The following is a 26,113-nucleotide window of genomic DNA, read 5'->3' on the forward strand; positions in this document are numbered from 1 at the left end:
CAGAAGGCGCTCTGGCACTCTGACACCGAAGGACACCGAAGGACAAGTCAGGGCAGCACGAAAGCGGAGCACCGTTTCGCTTCGTCGTCTTCTCCGAATCGCCGGTTCAAATCTTCGTCGTCTATGAATGGCATGTGTCATTGCCCCCCTTCTTGGCAGCATCGCCTCGATGCTGCTAATGCTGCTTGATGCGATGAGCTGACAGATGTTATGCTAGGTTGGTGTGGGATACCACAACACAAAACGGGGCACCATCAGTCTCAAGAATAGTCAGCGGGGCGATCGTGGTAGGGTTTCATCCGGACGACGTGTACATCAGTGAACTTGCGTCGTCTGCGGCTTGAGGGATCTTGGGTCGCGGATTCAACTTCGTAAGTAACGTCGCTGAGGCGGCGGAGGACACGATATGGGCCGAAGTACCGGCGCAGCAATTTTTCAGACAGCCCACGATGACGAACGGGCGTCCAAATCCAGACATAGTCTCCAGGCTCGTAGGCAGCGAAGCGCCGTCCCTTGTTGTAACGGTCAGCGTCTAGTTGCTGTTGTAGGTATATGCGCTGCCTTGCCAGCTGCCGTGCTTCTTCCGCACGCTGGGTAAAACTAGCGATGTCCAGGTCAAGCTCATCTTCGTCGTCGGTGTATACGGGCAGCATTGTATCCAGTGGAGTGGTCACTCGACGGCCGAAGACAAGCTCGAAGGGTGTGAGCCGCGTCGTCTCCTGAAGTGCCGTTTATATGCGAACGTGGCATATGGGAGGATTTGATCCCAGGTCTTATGCTCTATATCCACGTACATAGACAGCATGTCAGCCAGAGTTCTGTTTAGCCTTTCCACCAAGCCATTAGTTTGTGGGTGGTATGCCGTGGCCCGTCTATGGCTAGTGTGTGTAAGGTTCAGTACAGCCTTAGTCAGGCGGGCCGTAAAAGCTGCCCCGCGATCGGTAATGATAACAGCCGGAGCGCCATGACGCAACACGATGTCGTGGACAAAAAACTCTGCGACTTCGGTGGCAGTTCCATTTGTGAGCGACGCGGTCTCAGCATATCGGGTCAAGTAGTCTGTCGCGACAACAATCCAACGCTTTCCATTACTTGACTTCGGGAAAGGACCAAGAAGATCCATCCCCACTTGTTGGAAAGGAGTTTTCGGTGGAGCGATCGGCTGAAGAAATCCAGCTGGTTTCACGGGTGCAGTCTTTCGGCGTTGACAATCACGGCAGGTTTTTACGTAAGATCGTACTGAAGGTAATAATTTCGGCCAATAGTATTTCTCCCGAATTCTTGCAAGCGTACGACTAACTCCCAAGTGGCCGGAGGACGGTTCGTCGTGACAAGCGCTTAAGATGTCAGGCCGTAGGTGCGTAGGCACTACGAGTAGAAATGCCTCTTTGGATCTTTCAAAATTGCACTTGTAGAGAACTCCACTTCGTAAAGCGTATGACTTCAAGCCCCGACGAAAAACAAGCGGTACTCTACCACCGTGTCCTTCCAGATAATCGATGAGCGGCGCCAGCTCCGGGTCCTTGCGTTGAAGGTCAGCCATATGTGATTGGGTAATGGCCCCAATAAAGGGAAAATCGTCGGCGTTTTCCACTGCAGTGGAGTCCAATGGCGAGCGTGACAAACAATCCGCATCTTGGTGTTTATGTCCCGACTTATACACAACAGTGACGTCATACTCTTGAAGACGGAGGCTCCAACGAGCTAAGCGTCCAGACGGGTCTTTAAGGCTTGCCAGCCAGCACAAGGAATGATGGTCGCTGACAATACGGAAGGGTCGTCCATACAAATATGGTCGAAACTTGCTGATGGCCCAGATTACCGCAAGGCACTCCTTCTCTGTTGTCGAATAGTTCGCCTCTGATCGTGAGAGTGTTCGGCTCGCGTAGGCGATAACCCGTTCTATTCCGCCTTGCCACTGAATGAGTATCGCGCCGAGGCCAACGTTGCTGGCATCAGTATGTACGTCGGTTGCGGCGTCTTCATCGAAATGGGCGAGTATTGGGGGTCTGTGTAGGCGGCTTCTAAGCTCCTGGAAGGCTTGTTCTTGATCGTCTCCCCACAGGAAGGGTATGTCTTCTCTGGTTAGTGCTGTCAGTGGTTCAGCTATCTTAGAAAAATCTTGGACGAAGCGTCGGTAGTAAGAACAAAGACCTAGAAATCGTCGAAGTGCCTTTTTGTCGGTGGGGCGTGGAAAATTTGACACTGCGGTAGTCTTTTCGGGATCAGGGAGAACGCCCTGTGCACTGACAACATGGCCGAGAAAGCGTAGTTCCTTGAAAGCAAAGTGGCATTTCTCAGGCTTGATCGTTAGTTGCGCGCCTTTGAGTGCTTGAAGCACGATGCGCAACCGGTCCAAGTGTTGCTCGAAAGTAGGCGAGAAAATAACGACATCATCTAAGTACACCAAGCACGACTGCCACTTTAGACCTGATAAAACCGTGTCCATCATACGTTGGAACGTGGCCGGTGCAGAGCAAAGACCAAACGGAAGCACCTTAAACTCGTATAGGCCATCGGGCGTCACAAATGCAGTCTTCTCTCGGTCTCTCTGATCCACCTCAATTTGCCAGTATCCGCTTTTGAGGTCTAATGAGGAGAAGTACCTGGCGTCGCGTAGTCGGTCGAGGGCATCATCAATCCTGGGCAGCGGATAGACGTCCTTTTTAGTCACGTTATTTAACTTTCGGTAATCGACACAGAATCTCAAGGTGCCATCTTTCTTTTTGACAAGGACCACTGGCGATGCCCATGGGCTCGTCGAAGGCTGGATCACGTCGTCCGCAAGCATTTCATCCACTTGCATTTTAATGGCGTCACGTTCTTTAGGAGAAACCCGGTACGGGCGCTGGCATACCGGTAACGTGGTCTCATCGGTGATGATTCGGTGCTTGGCGACAGGAGTACGACCAACCTTAGAGCCTGTGGCGAAGCAGTCTGCGAAATCGCTCAGAAGAGCCGAAAGAAGATTCCTCTGATCGGGCCTCAAGTCGGGGTTAATTTTAACGGTCTGCAGAGCATGACAAGGTGCGGCCTCCTCTTTAGGGTTCGCTCCGGTGGTGCATAAATGAGGCAAGGCAGTAACATCGTGAAGGACGGCAACAGCCGTGTCCTTGGCGAGATGCCGCATCTCCTTAGCAAAATTTGTCAGGAGGACAGTAGCACAACTGTTCTGGAGTTGTACGAGTCCTCGAGCAACGGCTAACTCCTTCTCGAGTAGTAGCGGAAGGTGCCCATCCGCGATGCCCTCGTAATCGTGGAATAAGTCATGCTTTACAAGAACCAACACACTAGAACGTGCCGGAACCCTCACGTCATCGTCGACTATACGCAAAACGTTCAGACCCGGATCTTCGTTTTCAGTGCGCGCCACGGCTCGTTTCGTCGAAAAGGAAACACGCGCTTCTTTCAGGTCAATGACAGCGCCGTTGGTCTGCAGGAAGTCTAGACCCAGGATCAAGTCTTTCGAACACTCAGGAAGCACGATAAATTCTCCGACATACACAAAACCACGGATGCCGATCCGCGCTGTGCACTTCCCTGCAGGTTCGATCAAGTGGCTTCCCGCCGTGCGAATTTTCGGGCCGGACCAATGTGTCAAAACTTTCTTCAATTCTCGGGCGAGACCACGGCTCATTACTGAATAATCGGCACCAGTGTCGAGTAACGCGGTGACATCCACTCCATCAATCGTTACACATAAATCGGAGGTAGTATGCCGGATGCTGTCGCTACCTGACACAAGCGAAATCTCGTCGGGTCGGCCTGACGATGACGGAGGATCTTCACATTTCCCGACATCAGCGACCCTGCCTCTGAAGGCCGCTGGTATTAGTTTTCCCGGCTAGGGCTGGGAGAGGAGCGGCATCGGGAAGAGTGGGGACTTGTCGAGCGGTAGCTCGTCGGGGACGTAGACCGACGCTCTTGGTAACCGGACGTTACGGGATACTGTCGCGCTGCAAGGTCGCTTGCAATCTCAGTAGGCCGTTCGTCATTCCGAGGGTGGAGTTCCTCCGAGGCGAAACCCCGCATGTTGACGCGGCGGTACGGACACGCCCGGTAAAGGTGACTGGCTTCCCCGCAATGATAGCACAGGGGGCGACGGTCCCGGGGCCGCCATACTTGACGGGGTCGCTGGTAGATTGGCGGAGGGGAGTAGTGAGGCCCCATGCGGCTCCATGCGAGTCCCTCCATGCGAGGACCCTGCGGCTCCATTGCTGGAGCTGCGGCGTTGATACTATGATCCGGCGGGGGAGCCCTACGTAAGACGGACGCATAGGTGGGCCTCGCGTCGATAGTCTGGTGGGGAACGCGCTGCTGGGGAACGCGCTGCTGGGGAACGTCAGCAACTTGCTGAGCTGCCATATGCACCTCGTCCCGGACGACTTCAGCCAGTGAAGGAAAAGCTGTTGTGTTGCAAGGCATCCGGAGCGCTTGCAGTTCCTCCCGCACGACAGAACGGATGAGATTTCGTAGTGTGTCCATGTCGCTGCCGATATGCACAGGAGGTGCGTCGGACCCAATGATGTTCACGTCACGGTTGTACTGACGGGCTCGGTGTTGCAGCGTTGTCTCCATGGTCGCTGCCTCGCTGAGAAACTCCGCCACAGTGCGCGGTGGACTGCGCACCAGTCCGGCGAAAAGTTCTTGTTTAACGCCCTGCATCAGGTGACGCAGTTTCTTATCTTCAGGCATTTGTGGGTCTGCACGCTTGAAAAGGCGTGTCATGTCCTCAAAGAACATACGCACGCTCTCGTTCGGGCGCTGATTGCGCGAGTGTAGCGCAGCTTCTGCTCGCTCCCGGCAGTCGGCGCTAGGAAAGGTGGCTTTGAAATCACGACAGAAGGCTGCCCAGGATGGGAAGGCAGCCTCATGGTTTTCAAACCATGTCCGTGCAGACTCTTCAAGGGCGAAGTACACGTTGTGGAGCTTGCGCTCATCAGTCCACCCGTTGTAACGAGCAACTCGCTCGTAGTTCTCAAGCCAGTCCTCGGCGTCCTCGAACACGTCGCCATGAAAGGAGGGGGGTGTTCGCGGCTGATGGCACAGGATGTGGGTGGGAAGCCTGCTCTCAGATGTCATTGCAGCAGGTTCGACGGCCGTCTGAGGATGCGTCGTCCTGGTAGCAGCCGGAAGGGGTCCGAATTCAGGGGGCTCTCCACGTAGGCGGCGGCCGAGGCGTTGATGTACGGGGGTAAGCTCCGTATTGGCAGGTTGATTCTGCAGAACTGGATCGATACCTGGCAATTCCTCCACCAGATTTGTAACGTAACGTTACACAGAAGGCGCTCTGGCACTCTGACACCGAAGGACACCAACAGCCAGTCAGGGCAGCACGAAAGCGGAGCACCGTTTTGCTTCGTCGTCTTCTCCGAATCGCCGGTTCAAATCTTCGTCGTCTATGAATGGCATGTGTCAATATTAGTGTGCATTTTGTTTCGTCTTGTTAGCAGACTTATTAACAGAAATTTGGGTGCACACTTTTATAACGAATATCGGACATAACGAACAAATTTTCATGCCCTGCACTTCTTCGTTGTAACGAGGTCAGACTGTACTACATAAGCTGAGTCAACAGCCGGCTATGAAGCGTTACCCAGCTGGCTTCAGCATTCATCGATGCGCTTCTTGCAGAGTTATCGCACTGCGTGCACTACTAAATGTACAAATGGTGCATAACATATGATTGTTCAACCTAAGAAGCATGTAACTTGCATTTCAGACCAGACAATCCCAGCAAAGTTACTACAGTAAAACCTCGTTAAGCCGTAGTTGGCCGGAACTCTGAAAATGTACGTACTAAACGCTACTACTTAACAGGAGTAGCGTAAAATTACCCACTTACCTGCCAAAAAACAAGCGGAAATGGGCAGTAGGGTGAAAAAAAAAATGCAGCCTTTATTTTGCACTGCGAAAGTCGGTAATCTTAGTCTGACGCCGCGGTGCGCAAGCAACGACGACAGCAGCTTCAAACTGATTCAGGCCGCAAGCCAGCTTTTCGGACAGTCCCCTTTTTTCGGCGAACAGCCGCATGACACTCACAGCACACGCAGCTTCTGCCACCGTTGGGCCCGGGTCTTCCACACTTCGTATCGTCGTCGTCGTCAATGTCAATTGGAGCCACTTCCGCCATCACAAAGGCAACGATGGCTTCATCCGACATGTCTGGCAAAGTTTTCACTTCGTTGTCGACGTCCCTGAATTACGAGAAGGTCATGCCTTCTGAAGAACCTTCCCTCTCAAGTACTTCTGTCAGCAGGTTCTCACATGTTTGGTCTGGGACGCCGGTGATATCGCTTGCGTAGTCTTCGTAACCCGTGCACACTTCGCGAAAACCTGTGTGCTTAAAACAGTTCTGCACAGTAGCAGACTTGACCTGCCGCCATGAGTTTTCCAGCCGGTGAATCGCACCCAGCAGGCTGATGGCGTACACCTTGCCGCATTCCAGTGCAAGTAGCATCCTGCGCAGTGGGTTCTTCCTGTAGAGCTGCTTGACAGCTCTAATGATGCCCTGGTCCAAGGGCTGGGAAATCGCTGTGGTGTTTGGTGGCAAAAACACCAGCTTCAGCGCCTTGAGGCCATCCACCACAATGTGTGCCGATGCGTTGTCAAGGATAACAACAGCATTTCTTCGCCTAAAAATGGTGGTTAATGACGCGCACGTGCTCTTCAAAAAGCTTGCCAGTCATCCATGGCTTGGTGTTATTCCTATAAAGGACTCCTGGTGGCAGTGGGGCGCCTTTAAAGCACCTCAGCTTGGCTGACTTGCCAATGACGAGAAGTGGCAACTTTTCGCTTCCAGACATATTGCATGCGAATGCAACTGAAATGCGGTCCTTGGCATGCTTGCCACCGGTTCACGATTCTCCCTTGAACGCAAGCGTTCTATTCGGCAGCAGCTTGAAAAAAAGCGTGGACTCACCGAGGTTTAAATATGTCGTAAGGCGCATAGTCTTCCAAAATTTGTCCAAGCTGGCCATTCCTCCAATCTTCTGAGCCTTCAGTGTCAGCCGCGGCGCCTTCTCCAGCTACGGTCTTCATGCTTATTCTATGTCTTGCTTTGAATCTGGCTAGCCAGCAACTGCTGCACACAAAGTTGTCATGGTTGAGCTGCGAGGCGAAAACCAGGGCTTTCTCAACAAGGAGAGGTCTGCTAACTGGAAGGTTTTTCAACTGAACTGTTTTCAGCCATCGCACCAGTGCCTCCTCCAGATCCGGAAATGTTGATTCTCGTACTCGACATCTCTTCGAAATCGCAGCAGCACTGCCGAGTAGCTTTCCTCTGGCATTCCAAATGCCACACACAGTAGTTGGCGGCAAGTCTCCCTCACGTGCCAGCACAGATTTTTTTGCCCCTTTCTCGATGGCACGGAAAATCTCCACCTTGTCATTTATACTAAGCACCCGATGTTTTTGTCCAAGCTTCGGCATGATGCAGACGGATGGAGAACTCGCGACACACACCGCTCAAAGTCACCTCGTCACACGTGCGAAAGAAAGTGAACCAAGGCCTAGGCGTGCAAGGGACACTGAGCACGAAGGGGTGGTCGCTCGGACTGGTCCAAAATAGGGCCCGCTAGGGGGAAGACGGAGTATGTGGATGACTCCATGATCGGCTCCGGCGGCTTGGCGCTCGGAGGCCGCAGTTAGTTTACGGCTTGGATTGGCGCGCTCGCCGCAAAATGGCGCTAGTTGTATTATCATCATCATCCCAGCTGCGTTTGGTAAACTTGGCTCCGATTTGTCATTGACTATGTAGCTTGCTATCACATCGGTCGCGTTTATGGAAGTTTGTCACAACGCTAGTCAGTCTTTTGTGAGGTGGCACTACCACCGTGAATTGTACGACGAAAAGTGAAAATGGTACGTGCTAACCGATACGTCCGCGATAAGCTGGTACAGTTTATGCGGATGCGAAATGAATTATATTGAATAGGCGCCGAGTCAGGGACTTGACTTTACTACTTTTAAAACGAAACTACTGTTAATGCGGGTACGTTTCAACAGGGTTTTACTGTAGCTGCATATCATCATCACAATCAGCCTGACTATACCCACTGCAGGGCGAAGGCCTCTCCCATATTTCTCCAATTAACCCGGTTCTGTGCTAGCTCAATCCACTTGGCCCCTGCGAACTTCTTAACCTCATCCGCCCATCTAACTTTCTGCCGACCCCTGCTACGCTTTCCCTAAGCGACCATCGGTTATCCTCTCTTCGCACTACATGTCCTAACCATGTCCATTTCTTCTTCTTAATTTTCACTAGAATGTCAGTAACTTGAGTTATTTCTCTGACCCATTCTGCACGCTTCCTATCCATAGCCCTCTGAGTTGTACTCAACTTAAGTAGAACCCTCTTGGTTAGCCTCCACGCTTCAGCCCCATAGGTGAGTACAGCTAAGACGCAACTGTTGTATACTTTCCTCTTGAGCGATATCGGTAAGCTGCTAGTCATAATCTGCGAGTGCTTGCCAAATGCGCTCCATCCCAATCTTATTCTTCTTGTTATTTCCTTTTCATGGTCCCGATCTGCGGTTACTACCTGTCCTAAGTAGACACATTCGCCTACTACTTCCAGTGCTTCACTACCTAACGTAAGCTGCTGCTCCTTCCCGAGGCTGTTGAACATTACCTTAGTCTTCTGCATATTGATTTTTAAGCCTACCTCTCTACTTTTCCTGTCTAGGTCATCAATCATTATTTGCAGTTCATCCCCCGAGTTACTTAGCAAGGCAATTTCATCAGCAAATCGCAGATTACTGAGCTATTCTCCATCTACCCTTATCCCTAACTGCTCCCATTCCAAGTCTCTGAATACTTCCTCTAAGCAAGCTGTGAATAGTACTGGGGAGATCATGTCTCCTTGCCTAACATCTTTATTTATGGGAATTTTGTTACTTTCTTTATGCAGAACTATGGTTGCTGTGCAGCCACTATATATATCTTCCAGCACTTTCACGTACGGCTCGTCTACCCCATGATTTGCATCACCGCCAAGGTTTCAACTGAGTCAAATGCTTTTTCGTAATCAATGAATGCTATGTATTGTGGGCGATTCCTCTGCCCGAGGGATGCGCACGACAAATACACAGCGGGCCGTGTAACGAACATCTTTAATCTCACAGGGGTCGCCGAAGGCGGTGCGGGGTCATCGTCTGGGGGGCTGCAGCCTGCGGGTCGTCTTCCGTGGAGAAGCGCCAGGAGCGAAGCAGGCGAGAAGAGAGGAGCGAAGAGAGCCGCGACGGCGACACGAGCCTTCCTTTATAGCCCCCTCACGCGGGACCGGTTATCCCCGAACGAGCGGGGAGAGGGAAACCGGCAGCGCACAGGGAGCATTGGGATAGTGGCGCGGCCTTCGAATGCCCGGCGCGCCACGGGCCTTACGGATATGTGGCGCAGGGCCCCACAGTATAAGGGCTGGTTATATTCCAAGCATTTTTCTATCACCTGATTTATGGTATGGATATGATCGATAGTAGAGTACCGCTTCCGAAAACCTGCTTGGTCCTTTGCTTGATTGCAGTCCAAGGTTGTCCTGATTCTATTAGCGATTACCTTAGTAAATACCTTATACATAACAGACAGTAAGCTGATTGGTTTGTAATTTTTAAGGTCTTTAGAGTCCCCTTTCTTATGAATGAGGACAATGTTTGCATGCATTCTTCTATGGTTCCGGTACCGTCGATGACACCAGGCACTGCGTATACAGGGTGGCCAGTTTTTCTAGTACGATATCCCCCCCGTCCTTTAACAAATCTGTAGTTACCTAATCCTCTCCAGCTGATTTCCCCCTTTTCATAGTTTCTAATGCTTTCTTGACCTCATCCTTCATCACTGGTGGAACATCTGACTTTTTTTCCCTACCGCCAATCTCATTACGGTCCTGACTACTTTGGCTGCTGTAGAGGTCTGTATAGAACTCCTCGGCTACTTTGACTATCTTGTCCATATTCGTGATGACATTGCCCGCCTTGTCCCTTATCGCATACATCTGGTTTTTGCCTATGCCCAATTTCTTCTTTACCGCTTTAAGGCTTCCCCCGTTCTTTACAGCATGCTCAATTTTCTCCATGTTATACTTCCTTATATCGGCCACCTTGCGCTTACTGATTAGCTTTGATATCTCGGCCAATTCTATCTGGTCTATTGGATTGGAAGCTTTCATACTCTGGCGTTTCTTAATCAAATCCTTCGTCTCCTTAGACAGCTTACCGGTATCATCTCTAACTAGCCTACCGCCTACTTCTACCGCGCACTCAGTAATGATATCTCTGAAATTATTGTTCATTGCTTCCAGGGTAATGTCGCCATCCTCGGTTAGAGCTGAACATCTATTCTGTAGCGAGATCCTGAGCTCTTCTGCCCTCCCCCTCACCGCTAATTCGGTGATTGGTTTCTTTCTTACTAATCTGTTGCGTTTCTTCTTCAGATTTAGCCTAATTCAGGACCTCACCATCCTGTGGTCACTGCATTGAACTTTCCCGATTACCTCTACATCTTGCATAATGGCGGGAGTTGAACACATTATGAAGTCAATTTCATTTTTAGTCTACCCATTAAGAGTTTTCCATGTCCATTTCTGGTTCTTCCGTTTTGCTGAAGAAGGTATTCAAGATTCTTAAGTTATTGCGCTCTGCAAACTCAACTAGTAACTCCCCCCTGCTATTCCTAGAACCAATGCCATAGTCACCTACTGCCTGGTCTCCTGCCTGCTTTTTCGCTACCTTGGCATTGAAGTCGACCATTAATACAGTATACTGCGTCCTTACTTTTCGCAATGCCGATTCTACATCTTCGTAGAAGCTTTCAACTGCCTGGTCATCATAACTATATGTAGGTGCATAGGCCTGTACAGCCTTCAGTTTAGACCGCTTATTAAGCCTATTTGCGATGCCTGCCACCTTCTCATTTACACTATAGAATTCATCTATATTGCCCGCTATATACTTACTGACAAGGAGACCTACTCCTAGTTCTCGCCTCTCCGGTAAACCTCGATAACACAGTACATGCCCATCCTTCAGTACAGTATATGCCTCATTCAGCCTCCTAACCTCACTAAGCCCTATGACATCCCATTCCATACCCTCTAGTTCCTCTAACAGCACTGCTAATAGCTTCACTAGCTAGGGTTCTAGCGTTCAACGTTGCCAGTGTCAGTTTCCAATGGCGGCCTGTCCAGCGGAGCCAGATGTTCTTAGCACCCCCTGCTGAGTCACAGGTCTGACCGCCGCCGTGGTCAGTTGTCCCGCAGCTCCTGGTGATTGAGGGTCGGGGTATTATGGAACTAATCATGAGAGGTTGCGGCCAATTACTGCACCAGGGTGGCCAACTCCTGTTCTGGTGAGGGAGTGCGTTGCCGGAGGTGTTCACCAGCATCAGCCCGCACCTCAAACCTGTTTATGCAATTCCATTGACACGCATTTTTTTTTTTTTTTTTTCGGTGGAGAATTGTGTGGCACCGGGATTTGAGCCCCGGTCCTCTTGCATGCGAGGCGGATGTTCTACCGCTATGCCACCGCTGCACCTAGCTGCATATACATAGCTGTATACATAAGCAGCACTGAGGTGCACAACCCCAGTGCACCTCAGTGACTCCATCCATCGGCAGTGCATTCTGGCAGAATTACGCTTAACTTTTTCGTTACCGCACCTATTCAAATTGATCACCGGTGATCGATGCTTCAAATCGCCGATTACGACAAGTTGGAATCATTTCTCGTACATATAGCCCACCCAGTAATTAGTCTAGGCACTGCTCTTGTAGAACCAGTTTGATTTTCCCACTCTAGTGACATTCTGATTTTGGTGCACCTTTTTGAGAACTAATGTGCATGTGCTGTTGTGAAAGAGTATGTGGCGGCCTCGCTTGAAGAAAAAAAAAATCCTGCCACTCGTGGCAATACAGTATCAACATCAAATTTTTGTGATCAAAAGACTTCCAGCAAGTAAAATATCGAATCCTATTGCTTTGTTATCCGACGGTTTTGAGAGATCATAATTACCCGAAAATGGCGCCAGCTATTCACAAGTGAGCCTTGACTCCGAGTTCGGGTGGTTTTATTCCACGAAAACGCATTCCTAAAGGTCCGCCGTATGTCCAACATGTATAACCGGCTTTTAGAGCCAATTTGCAGCAGTTTTAATGTTTGGTGCCTCACAAAAACCAGGAACTGCTTCATCGCATGGTACGAGAAATGAGGCTGTTTAATATTTCCGTGTTTGACTAACATGTGTATATAACGCCAACTGAAGGGGTAGCACTTCATTCAAAAGTTTTGTCTGCTTCTCTAATGTCGCATGGTACGCTCTCGCGTCAACGTATGCTGCGCCGGAAGGAGACGTTGGACATGCGCCTTTTAATGTGGGGAGCGTGTTGCTAAACAAGCTAACTTTCATAGCGTAAAAATACAGTCAAACCCGGATATATCGAACCCGAAGGGGATCGCGAAATAGTTCGATATATTGATAATTCGATATACAGAAATAGGCTTGGGACGGCACTTACGATGTGAAAAAACTGTACCGTATTTGTCGCGTAATCAACTCACTCGCATAATAAACCCACCAACCACTTTTGCACTCGAGAATTTTGAAAAAAAATAAAAGCGTTAAGGCCAGCTCGCTCACATGCAAGCGATTAAGCAATCTCAGCGACAAGTAGCAGCGACAGAGCAAAAAATTTCCAACTTGTTGGAACTGCGTCCCTCTGCCGTTCGAGCCACCGCGGCAGCTCAAAACAAGGTCTCTGTGTCGCCACAGCGGAAATCGCCAGCGTTTTCGCTTGCATGTTGCACTCTGTTTCGGTCGTCACATCCACAGCCCATTTCTTGGCAGCGTGCCAAGATGCTGCGCAGCGATAACGTCGTGGCGTGTTTTTTTTTTTGGATAGCTCCTGCAGTACTTGGCATACTGCCCGTGATGGCTTGATTGGTCAAGCCTGGTTCGATTTATCACGTCGCGCTTGGGGCAGGCGTAGTCCACTGCCACAAAATTAGTGGAAGCGTGATAAAGTAGCTGCAAATGCTGTTTGAAACGAAAAATGCTAAAAGCCGGTGTCATGATCGCAGCTGACCGCGTGCTTTCGTTGATTCATACATGCAAGAATAAACGACTCCCGCAAAAAAAAAAAAAAAAATGCCGCTTCGTAACGCCATATCTTACACTACGCCGCGCGTACAGCACAATGATAAGAATAGACCACTCTCGCAAAAAAAAAGAAAAAAGATAAATCTGCCGCTTCTTAACTTCCGCAGGCGCCATAGCCACGTCAGCCGCCGTGTGCAGAGGGTTCGCAACCCACGCAGGAGAAAGCGTCCGACGTTCTGTCTGAAAACGGGCTGAGCTGGCTTGGCGCATGCGTAGCGCAGGCTAGTGCGAACGAAGGCCGGGAGAGAGGAAGGGGAGAGATAGCTCGGCAAAAGAATGGGCACACCCTTACGCTTCGCTTTACTGCGTTTTTCCCCTCTCATTCCCACCGGTTCTCTCTGGTTCATTCACGCATATGGCTTGCAAATGTCACGTGCTGGCGCGCGGGAAACGATAACCACAGTAGCGCCTTTGGGGAATGGGCACAGCGCTGCCCTAGACCAGCCGTCGCCGAACTGTCCCCTCTCATTCCTTCCGCGCGTGGCTTGAAAACGTCACGCGGTGTGTAGTGCGGAGTTCGATATATTGAACGACTGGTGAAATTGAGTTCGATATATGACACGGCTTTCCTATAATTTTACATGGAATTTTCAAGCGGATATTCCGTGAGTTCGATATAACCAAAATTCCATATATCCGGATTCGACTGTAATACAGTGAAACCTCGTAATAACGAAGGGTTAAAAAATCAGAAAATAGTTTGCTCTATCCTTAATTCGTAATATAAAATTTCGTAGAAAATACATGCAAGAGCAGCGAAATTCAATCAGAGAAGGCACAGCAACTCTGAGGAAGCCTACTTGGGTCACGTCCATTTATTTACGTGCAAAGAACTGCGTTATCGTGGCCTGCTTTTTTGTGTTGATCGCATTCTGTATCCCGCCCTGTTCCACAGTTTGCAAGCACTCAACAAGGGCAAACCCAATGCTCTCAATAGCACTGCAGTGGCGGCACAGTAAATCCAATGCAGCAAGCGCTTCTTGTGAAGTCTGAATGTTCTTATCGTCTGCGGGATGTTCAGGCACTTCCACAGCGATTTCGGCGTCCGTCAGTACAGCTGTGGTCGTCGCCGCCTACAAAGTCATCTACAGTCATTGTTGCGGGCATGTAACCAACAAAACGTGAAAAATCGTTCCAGACTCATCGAGCTCGCGGAGCTCTGCTTCTGCTTCGTCAGGATCGTCCCCATCGTCACTTGATGCACGGGCCTCTGCTGGAACAAAACCTGCAAGCCGAAAGCAGTTTGCAATCGTTTCACCTTTCAAGCTGTCCCATGCTGCTTCAATGCTCCCAGCAAGTCGATCTTCAAGTCCTGCTTCATAAGAAGCTTCACAAGAAGAGTGTCAATCAGTCTGCTCTTGTAAACTGTCTTGAAGGCCCTAGTTTTATCTTGAGCTTGGTCTTTAACGTCAGTGCTGCTCTTTTTTTCAGGTTCACCGCCATCAAAGCACTACGCACGCCCGCGCACCACACTCGGCACGACACAGCCTCCACCGAATGCTACGACGGCCACGCCGCAACGCCGCTGCTAACACTAAAAACGCGAGAAGCAAAAACCAAAAAGGCAAAAGCAAAATTCCATCGCGCCGCTGCCGCGCGCGCGGAGGTGATCTCGGAGGCCATGGATTTCTTTGGTTGTCAACTCCCAATGCCGTCGTGGCATCTGTGGCGCTGTCAGCGCCTGCGAGGTAGTCCTGAACGTTTGCCGTGCCGCACAACATACATGTAGTGCAACGAAGCCTGCCTCCTGCTATTAAAGTGAGGTAGTGCTTGGCGTCGCGAAGTTCGTAATATCCGTTTTGTGCTGAACCGCGTTCGCTATGGAAAGTTAAAAATACATGCGTTTGACAAAAATATTTCGGAAGAGTTCAATATATTCAATAATTCGTTATATGCGTGTTCATTATATCGAGGTTTGACTGTATGCTTCTGATTGCATGCCTAAATACAGCATGAGGCATCGATTTCGGCCTCCTCGACAATCTCTAGACGAAGCCCAGAACAAGTCTGAGGATCACTAAGGTCGCATATTATAGTGAAGGTTTGTCAAAGGAAAAAGAAAATGTGACTAAAATATTTTTGCTGAAGAAAAAAAGCCTCTCCATGAGCACCGTCCACGACGTGCATGCAAGAGTGCAGCTGACACCGCTAATAATAGACGACATGGGGATGAGATCTCTTGACATCAGCGGCTAATGGTTGCCAGACCAGAAAGCTGCTTTCAATACGAATAATAAAAATTCATTTAAATACTATCTACTACACCGAATGAGTTCAAATTTCGAGGATTTATAATTGAACATGTGTGGAGCGAAACGCAATAATCAGTTTATGCTCAACTGTTAGCTCTCATGACCCCTTTAAAGAACCCTGGGTGGTCGAAATTTCCGGAGTCCTCCACTATAGTGTCTCTCATAGCCTGAGTCGCTCTGGGACGTTAAACCCCACCAACTAAACCATAACTATAGTCAGTTATAATGATCGAATTTGCCAGTTTTCTCAATGTCACTGTAAGTGGAATGGCCTGTAATAATTGCAAGTTCTTGTTTCTGACATACAAAAATACCCAATTTGTATAATTTCTATTCAACGTTCAATGCTTTGCTGACTTCATCTGTATCTCTGACAAGACAAACAGTCAAGACATATACAGATATTTAAAATAACACAATTGAACTATGAAACAATTTGGAAAAGACTAGCAGCAAACCAAATGCTCGCTTCTACACATCATAACTGAACTAAGTCTACTATTCCGACATGGATTAAAACATGGAGTCTATCCCTTTGATGTGCTCAAGTACAACCACTAGCTTGGAGTTCACATCAATGACCAGCACGTTTCCAGTGTCCTTGTGCACATCCTTTTTGAACCTATGCCTATGCTGAAAAACTCCAGGATACAGGTCAGTAGTACATTGAGGAAGAATTGACTGCACTAAGGGTAGCCTTTTCCTCCTCCAGATTCTTTTGCCTAATAGCCTTCTGTGAGTGGCTCCTGATGTTTTCACCTGAGCGACACTGGCGCTTCCTTAATTTAAACACACTGAAAATAGGCCCTGTATGGCTTTCCAACACACTTGAGAATACATCCCGTGAATGGTTCCTTTGTGGCATCACCCCCTTACGCTTGGTACTAACAAAGAGACGCAATGGTAAAGTGCCCGCTTGTTTTCACAGCTGAACCCTTACAACAACTGGAGTCGTTCTGTACTGTCGGACAACTTTCCTAACGGCTCGAAGTACCCGCCACGACTGCTTCGTTCACTTCTCTCACTACCGGCAATTCAAAAGAGGCTGGGAGAATATGCTATGTGAAGTGCACAAAACATTTTTCCCTGATTATTTCCTTCCAATTGTTTGTTGCGACTTGTTTAAATTTACTTGCAAAATTGTTATGCTCTATGTTGTTCTAGTTTACGAAACTTTTACATGTATTAAGTTCAGCACGAGGTGCATTACATCTGCCACCATTGTGCTGCCTTTGTTTTGAATAATGTGGCCACTAGAGCGTGTACACAAAGCTCACAGCATGCCACTGCACCATGTGGTTCTGTCACTTTATCAAATTTAATCAAATTGCATTAAATCACATTTTTGGAGGAAATATCAATAATAGTCCAGTCTGCAGCAAAAATGCGTGTTTTGCTAAATGTGATGGCAGAACATCGAGGCAGCCGGTTTTGAGCAGTTTTGGAGCAGTTTTGGAGCAATACTGCATTTTGGAGCAGGATGGAGCAGAATGAAGGAAAAGAAGCAGCACTTCCACCCCTGACATGTGTGCTTGTAAATGGTAAGAAGAGATATGTGACCGTATGCACTAAGTAAACAGCGTTAGTTGGAAAGGACGGAGACGATGCGCACTGCAAACCAGCCGAAACAAGCACCTGCCCTGACCTCAAGATTCAACAAAACGTTGCCCGAAGCGTGACGGTCCTTCTAGTACACTTTCATATCACCTCTCCATCGTCTAGGTGCCCGCGCGCAGCCTGGCGCTGACACAAAATCGTCCTTGAGAGTGTGGCGGCCAGCAGGCAGCCCAAAACCACCCAGCCAAAGAAAAACGAACACATTCTGGCAGCAATCGAAAGTAGCTGGAGTGCCCCGAGGAAAAAGGACCGGCTGGCTCCGCGCTCGGAGGACCTGCGGGCTGCCGGACGTGGATAATCAAAGAAGCCCATTGTGCTCAGGTCTGTGACATGACGACGAAATGCTGTGGTTACTGGCACATGCCTACTCGTTGCTGTCAAGAGGCTAGCCACCATGCTACTGAGTCAAGACTATTGACTGGCTGGACACCTCGTCATAAACAGTATTGCATGTGCCCGTATTACAGCCATTTTCTCATGATGCAATGTTGATGGAGCCCAGTGAGAGTTCAAATGAACCACCGATCTGAATTTAGAGAATTTTACAAGATTCTATTGAACACATGCAAATGCCCACCTTTCCTTGGGCGTTTTTAGTCTCCACCCATATCTCGCCCGAGAGGTCGAGGCAAGGCTGCTGTGGTGGCGGCACACCTTGTGGAGGCACAGCCATGGCACCCGTTGCAGGTGGAGCATGCATGTTGGCTGCTGGTGGTGGTGGCATACCCGGTGGGGGGCCCAAGGCAGGTGGTGGCGGGCCTCCCATTGGAGGAGGGCCACTCATTGGGGGTGGCCCCTGCTGAGGGGGGTGCTGTTGCTGTTGTTGCTGCTGCTGCTGCTGTTGCTGTTGCTGCGGAGGAGGGCCCATTCCAAACCCAGGAGGTGGCATCAAAGGCGGCCGTGGTGGTGGCATTCCTCCAAATGCCTCACCCCCATTCTGAAAGTTGGGGGGAGGTGGCCCAGCCTGTTTCCATAGAAAGGAGAGCAACAACAACTCAGCAAATGCATGGTACCAAGGTACTAATAAAAGCAAAGCAATGCCACATACTGAGGTCCACTCAGCAGGCACACACAAAACCTGGCTTTTCCTAGAAAATTAGTAGAGCAGATTTCAGCAAAAACACAGCTGAACCAGGCAATAATGAAATTGTAAATTGTCCACAATTTTTCGTTACATCCAGGTTTTTGTTATATATCCAGTTTTTGTATGAATAAAAAAATGACAATGCAGAACAGAAACCAGATTAAGAAGTGCATGTAAGGGAAATTACCTTGAAAGTGCTTAAAAAAATCACCACTACTAAAATCAAAGAATGTTTTGCGAATACGCTGAGGGCGTGGCGTGACTGTCGCAACAGCCTCTGTTGTGAGCAATTAATGAAACAGTGCTAAGCTATTTTCATGGTTTCCAGGCTTAAGTATTACTGCACATTACAATCAGGGGCACGTTAAAATCGTGCAAATACCATATTCAGTTCACATCATTGGCGCTCTGCGCTGCTCCCACTACATACGTGCGTAAGCTATTGGCGCCGAAATCTCGCAAACAACCATATGGTGGTGATGAGTGCACCGCACACAACTCACCCCATGTATTTTTTTTTTGTCCTGTTATCTTCAGCGGCTTCCAAGTACAAACTAATGTAATGCCATTTTACAAAAGCAAAAGCAGCAGATACTGTTGCGTAGCCCTGGTCGCTTCTTATGATCGTAGATGTTATTCTCCCGTCAGTTCCTGCAGTATCGTAAAACATGCGGGGTTCAGCAAAATTTTCATCAATTCAGCACCAGCTAAGAGATACTCGGCGCAGCGAGTTCGTTATACCAAGGTGAGCCACCGCAACATGTTCATTACATGAAGTTTTCAAAGGGGGCTGCATTGGAGAATTGAAAAACTTCATAATATCGAGGAATTCGCTATATGAAGGGTTGTTACATAGATGTTCCGACTGTACAGCATATATACGGCATGCCAGTCCAGATAGACGAAGATTTATATAAAAAGAACTTACATGTTCTTCCAAACTAAACTCAGGTGAACAAGGTGAACAACGATTTATCCGAAGTGCCCTTCAGTATTTTTTCAGTTCTGCCTACATCAAAAATTAGATGGCATTAACTATTTCAGTTCAGTTCAGTCGTTCAGTCGTGTCCGACTCTTCGTGACCCTATGGACCATTTCACGCCACGCTTTCCGGTCTCTCACTATCTTCCTAACATCACATAACTTCATCTGCAGTGCCTCGAGGATGCCATCTAACCATCACGTTCGCTGCCTACCCCTTCTCCGGCGACCGTCAACCTTTCCCAACATCAAATCTTTCTCTAGCGACTCCTCACTTCTCATCAGATGACCAAAGTAGCTGAGCTTTAACTTTAGAATTTGACCCTCCAATGAGCAGTCAGGGTTTATGGTCGACAATATCGACTGATTTGATCTTTTGGCAGTCCAGGCAACTCTCAAGAGTCTTCGCCAGCACCACAATTCAAACGTGTCAATTCTTCGGCGGTCAACCTTTTTCACAGTCCAACTCTCGCATCCATACATCACAACTGGAAAGACCATAGCACGAGTTATACGGATCTTGGTTGGCAGACTAATGTCTCTGCTCTTTACTAGGCGGTCAAGGCTAACCATTGCTCTCTTTCCCAGAAGCAGGCGTCTCCTAATTTCATGGCTGCAGTCTCCTTCCGAGGTAATCTTGGAGCCCAAGAAGAGAAAATCTGTCACAGCTTCCACTTCTTGTCCATTGATGCTCCAGGACTTGATAGGGCAAGACGCCATGATCTTTGTCTTTTTAATGTTCCGTTTAAAAGCCCAAACTTCTCACTCTCTTCTTGTACGCGCATCAGAAGTCTCTTGAGTTCCACTTCACTTTCTGCCATTGAAGTGGTATCATCCGCATATCTGAGGTTGTTGATACGTTTTCCAGCAATCTTCACTCCAGCTGAAGACTCGTCCAGACCGGCCTTCCTCATGATGCACTCTGCATATAGGTTAAATAGGCAGGGCGACAGTATGCAGCCTTGCCTCACTCCTTTCTCAATCGGAAACCAATCAGTAAGACCATGCCCAGTTCTGACTGTGGCCTCTTGTCCTTCATACAGGTTCCTGAGGAGACAGATGAGGTGAATTGGAACTCCCATCTCTTGGAGAGCTTGCCACAATCTGCTGTGATCTACGCAGTCAAACGCTTTCGCATAATCAATAAAGCAGAAGTAGATGGGTTTCTGGAACTCTCTTGCTTTTTCCATGATCCAGCGGAAGTTGGCAATTTGGTCTCTATACTCCGTTTCATACATCAGGTGCAACGCAGCGAAAGCTACGCAAGTAGTCCGCAAGAAAAAAAACAGGAGGCGTATCACTACGCGCTCGTTCTGTAGGCGAGTGGTTCCTACCGAAACGGGCTCTATTCAGAGCATACACGTTTGCAATAACATGCTTCGCATGCTTAGACATCTTCACAGAGCGGATCTTATAGAAAAAATGCGCACCAAAGAAACATTTTATCAAAAAGAGATGTGCAGCGCGGAGGGCACAGCCAGCGCCATCTGGTGGCACAGCTGGCAAGGTTGCGGAGCAGCAAAACGCGGCACGAACAAAAACGACATAAAGAAACATACAAATTAGGCGAATCCGACCTTTTCTCCCTAAAAAAGGTGCTTTCTATGAAGTTGAGGGCAAATGTAAAATGTATTAAGCTTGCAGACAAAACAACTATTATTTTCTCTCGTCAAGAGCAGGTGCTATTTTTTATCACGGATGCGGAGAGCGCAAACAAGAGCTGTAGCTTTGGTAGTGTTGCACTTGATGTATGAAACGGAGTATAGTTCCTCTGCCCTTGCGAAACCCAGCTTGCACGTCCGGAAGCTCCCGATCCACATACTGCTGCAGCCTACCTTGGTGGATTTTCAACATCACCTTGCTAGCATGCGAAATAAGCGCGTTTGTGCGGTAGTTGGAACAATCTTTGGCACTGCCTTTCTTTGGAATGGGGATGTAAACTGACCTCCTCCAATCCTGTGGCCACTGCAGGGTTGTCCAAATCTTCTGACATAATGTATGCAGAATGTTAACAGCATCATGGTTGAGGTTTTGAAGCAACTCAGCTGGTATGCCATCACTTCCGCTGGCTTTCTTCTTAGCAAGGCTGGCTAAGGCCCATTCAACTTCACTCTTCAGGATCCCCGGCTCGAGATCAGTAATTACAACCGTCTTATGTTGGGTTTGCACATTCGGGTCCTTCTTGTACAGTTCTTCTGTGTATTCCTGCCACCTCTCCTTTATCTCCGAGGCTTCAGTGAGGTCCTTGCCTCGTTTGTCCTTTATCACGCCCAGCTTAGCACAGAAACTTCCTTTGATATCTTTGATTGTCTTATACAGAGCTCTTGTGTTCCTTAATTGGCTGTTGTCCTCAACTGCTTGGCACTGTATGTTCAGGAAGGCATTCTTATCTCTCCTTGCTATTTTCTGAAAATCCGCATTGAGAACCTTGTATCTTTCTCTTTCCCCCATAACTTTTGCCATCCTCCTTTCCTCAGCTATTTGCAAAGCCTCTTCAGATAACCAGTTTGCTTTCTTGCATTTCTTTTGCTCTGGAACTACCTTAGTAGCAACTTCTTGTATTATATCACGAACATCAGTCCACATTTCTTCGGGCTCTCTGTCTTCTAGATCTAATTCTTGAAATCGATTCCTCACTTCCACAGCGTATTCTAATGGAATTTGATCCAGATCATACCTGAAAGGCCTTCTAGTTTTCTGCGTTTTCCTCAATCGAAGCTTAATTTTGGCAACAAGAAGCTGATGATCGGTGCCACAATCGGCCCCAGGCCTTGTTTTTACTGCTTGTATAGCGCTTCTCCATCTCTGCCGGCAAAGAATATAATCGATCTGATTCCTGTACAGACCGTCCGGTGAAGTCCATGTGTACAGGTGCCTCTTATGCTGTTGAAAATGAGTATTCGCCATGGTCAGGTTGTTTTCTTGACAAAACTCTACTAGCCTCTGTCCAGCTTCATTTGGCTCGCCAAGACCGAACTTGCCTATAATTCCGGATATTTCTTCACTCCCGACCTTAGCATTCCAGTCTCCTATGAGAAAAACGACGTCTGATGATGGGGTGCGGTCTAAAAGGCATTGTAGGTCCGCATAAAATCTCTCAACGTCAGCTTCTTCAGCAGTAGTGGTCGGCGCATAGACTTGGATAACTGTTACGTTGAAAGGGTGACCTTGGATCCGAAGTGAAATTATTCGGTCGTTTTTGGGGTTGTACCCTAGCACTGCTTTGCCCATTTACCTTTCTATTTACCTTTCTAAATACATTGTTCTAAATGCCTTGGTGTGAACAGGGTAAAACGAGAGAAAGAAGATAGCTACACGGTATGAAAGAGCACTAAACAAGGGTAGAGGGTGGGGAGCCTCAGTTCGCAAGTCGAGCAAACGTTTAGACAAGTGGACTTGTTTTCGTCTGGGCCATTGGGCCAGATGAAGACAAGTCCACTTGTCCGAAATCAAGAGGCTTCCGATGAGGCAGCCTTAACATAACCAATTTAATTCAACAAAAATTACTCGCAAAGTTCAGAAATACCACATGACAGTGCAACCCATGCACCCGAATTTGCCGTGATTACAGCGCTCTCGTCACCGACCGGCTAAAGCGCTGCCAAGTTCGCACAACATAGCTTTGTGTTGCTGCTGGCTTGGAGGAAATCGCCGGCTGTAGTCAATGTGCCAGAAAAGCCCACTTTCAGCAGTTTCTGACACTTATGTCACAGTTGTATGCAGTGAAACAGAATGAGAAGTGAATCACCTGCTCTTATATTATTCATTATGCTCATTGTGCTTTTATTACTGCACAATGAGCACAATAAAAAAAGTATGTCGAATTTAATAAAAAGAACCTGTCCAATGCAACTCAAAAGTTTCAGAATTCTATAAATATAAAGCAGAATGTAACTAGTTTGTGCAGGCTAGTACAGCCCACAGCAAGGACATGTACAGTCCCAGCCATAATACGGAGCATGCCTCAGCAATAAATCCTTTGTTACGAGCAACGTAGCAGGTATCATGAGGCATCTTATACATACATAGACGCATGCCGCTGGTGCGCTCGTGTACGGATCCAAATAACCACCAAGTCTCATGAGAAAATTTGAAATACCAGATATCAGCTCCGTAATATTATGGCTGCACCTGTACGTAGCATTTTTACCACACAAGTCTTCAGCAGAATTTCATATGAACGGCCAGATGTGCTTATTCTGCAGTTGGTGAGACTGCACACCCCTGAGCAAGAGCTGTAATTTAGGGTTTCATTACTTTCTGACGCCACCATACAGCTACCATTGGCTGATTCATGCATCCCAATTCCCTTTCAGGAGCTCTATCCACTACATTTTCACTAGAGTAAAACTAATTAGGAATGTCAACATGTGCATGCCACGAAAAAAAGTTAACAGCATATTTCAGGAGTGAAGCCGGCATGCCATAAACCGATACCAACAAAAATGATGCAGAAATAGGCACTCCCTCACATGTGGAACCTAGTATAGGCCTCATAAATGAAGGAGCTAATTATTGGGATGGTCTAAAATTCAGCAGCTACAAACCCTTGCCAGACCTTTCCTTTGAAACAAGACATGGACACTGTGGAAACATCCTATAGGCCATCGTGGGAAAGAGGGAGGTGTAACTGACACATTTCATGGCTGTCACATGGCACCTTGACACTCCTCACAAGAAACCTGTTTGCAAACAATGTGACATCAGGAAAGTATGTGGATAGGTACTCCCAAGAAATACTGGCTTGGCGGTGCCCTTTTCTGTCTCCCTGCTTTGCAAATAGTAGCAGAGCTGTCCAAAAAAAAGCAGCTTTTACCTCCAATTGTACACTAGTCATATTTAGATCGAGCACAGGCACATGCCACTGCCCAGTAAGTTAGCCATTAGTGATTTGCACCTGAAAAGGTGTTCAGCAAAAACTTTTTGATCATCTAGGATAGGCATGGCTCGTAAAAGGCACTAAATTCCTACCAAACGTTATGTCGTATGTTGGAAATCCGGTTAGTGCAGACCTGCACATTGCATGTTGTTTCAAAATGTCGTTCACACAAATGCCGTGCAACACTTTTACTAGGACGATTGCAGCTGCCACAGCTGGAGGCACGCAAGTGTGGCTAAATTATCTTGAAACCGAAGACATGCTGCTGCTTTTACAAGTGTTTGTGTACAATAAAAAACGGCAGAGCTAGATTTATGAGGCTGGATAAGTGCAATAGATTGTTTCTCACTTGTGCACTGCTTTATCATCCTTTATAATATTGCCGCGAGGCCTTCAAAACTGTATTTGTTGCTTAACAGCCACCGGCATGCGGCCTTATCACTGTGATTCTGGCACGCGTATCGATTCTGTATCCCGTGTTTGTTCATGCTCGTTGTCGCGATATGACGCGTTATCATTTTCTTTGTCGCGAAAGATGCGCCAAGATCTGTCTCGAAGATTCCGATCACTTGCATATGTTTCCAGGTTGTGCTAGTAGCAGTTTGCAACGTTATCTAGATTCTGAGCAGCCTTTATATTGAGCGTTGGCGAGTGTGACGGGCATTCTTTGTTCGGCGATCGAAGAGCAAATTTGTTGCTATTGCCGCCGCCGAGTTGCTTAGTTCTTTTGCGGGCGCAAGTCAGCTCAATAAAGAGTTAATTTCAGTACCATCAAGCCTGTGTCTTCTTTTGGTGCCAACGGCCTTGTCACCACTACGTGACAATATGGTGTCCCTTGCCATACTGTACGTACAAATGACATTTTGTTTTATTCACTTTTATGATGTGTGTAATCTGAGGTGAGAAAGCAGTGTGAAGAGTGCCTATCTGAAATGCTCCTGATCTCAAGTTTTGCGCTCGAGCATCGGGCCGATGAGCGCGGCTCTTGCGCTGGTGTGGGTCATCATTTCGAGATGAACGAGAAGAAATTGCAGTGAAAATCGGCTGTCACAGTACATGGCATTCTAGTAGGGACCTTGAGACCGTTTTGACGGCACATCGAGGCTGTCAGCGACCTGTGCGAATATGCAGTATTATTCTGTCTGAAGTGCTAAGAGTGAGGTAATTAATGCACAAACCAGCGCGTGTTGACAATTCTTCCTGCAATATACCATCATAACTTATCTAATGACTGCTTAAAAATTTCAGATAAGTGCAGTTTGTGAGCCATGCTTAAAAGCAATTCCCCAGCTTAGGATTAGCTCGCTGTTTGCTTTGAATAAAAGGTATGTCACTTTAGGGGCACTAAAAGTGCTTTGTTTTTAAGCTACTTAGATGCTAGAGTTTGGTTGCTTACACATTGTTGAAAACATCCGCGCAATATTTGTTTCAGCACATGTCTAAACGAATCTCTAGCAAATAGGTAGCTTTTTTTCAATTAAGCCCAGAACACCTTGCCTTAATGGTATACTGAATAGAAAAATTGCCACTGAGATTTCCAGCGCAGATGGCAGCTATCGCATTGGAAGTGACCAAAACAATCCACTTTATGAACAAAAATGAGCGGAAAGTAAATATTTTAATGAATATTTCTCAAATCGCCGCACCTAGCAGGCTTCTATGAAAGCTCTGACAAAACTGGATATCACGTCACAACACCCCCATCGCAGCCAGTTGCACCTGTTCATTTTTCCTTTCCCCCATGGCACTCACGAAGCGCAGGAACGGGCGTGCTTCTTTTTTTTTTTTTTCTTGCTGCTCGTGTTACTGCGCACAATTCATCATTCCCTCCCTGCGCGCAAACAACTGTCCGCAATAAGCGCCCTCCGTATGCGTCCCCCTCGACCTCCCTCGTGTTAAGCATTCCACACTTCGCATCATTGTTCATGGCGCGACGCGGGGGAACCGACACTGCGTGTAGACGGTCAACCAACTTCAGGTGCGGGGGCGGCGGCAGGATCGTGGGACCATGACATTGCTGAAGGAAGTTGTGACGTCACACCCGCCGGCTAACAGTCGGGAGCGCGCTGCCTCTGACCCGGCGGCCGCTCAGAAAATGTCAAAAATACAGCCATCCGCTCAAAACTAACCCGAATTATGTGTCTGTACAAG

At 48.1% G+C, this 26,113-nt stretch overlaps 1 protein-coding gene across 4 annotated transcripts in view; it reads right to left on the reverse strand.

Annotated features, from left to right (window-relative positions):
* LOC146206743 (transcription elongation regulator 1-like) overlaps positions 1-26,113 on the reverse strand; it is a 294,887-nt gene that overhangs the window by 221,511 nt on the left and 47,263 nt on the right. For all 4 annotated transcript variants that reach the window (XM_084591554.1, XM_084591557.1, XM_084591555.1 and 1 more), the window contains exon 3: positions 17,596-17,982. In XM_084591554.1, coding sequence (XP_084447680.1) covers positions 17,596-17,982 — 387 coding nt within the window. The remainder of the gene's footprint in view (positions 1-17,595; positions 17,983-26,113) is intronic.

Source organism: Amblyomma maculatum, chromosome 1, assembly GCF_055883805.1.
Source record: "Amblyomma maculatum isolate TAMU_Amacu chromosome 1, ASM5588380v1, whole genome shotgun sequence".
Classification (NCBI taxonomy): domain Eukaryota; kingdom Metazoa; phylum Arthropoda; class Arachnida; order Ixodida; family Ixodidae; genus Amblyomma; species Amblyomma maculatum.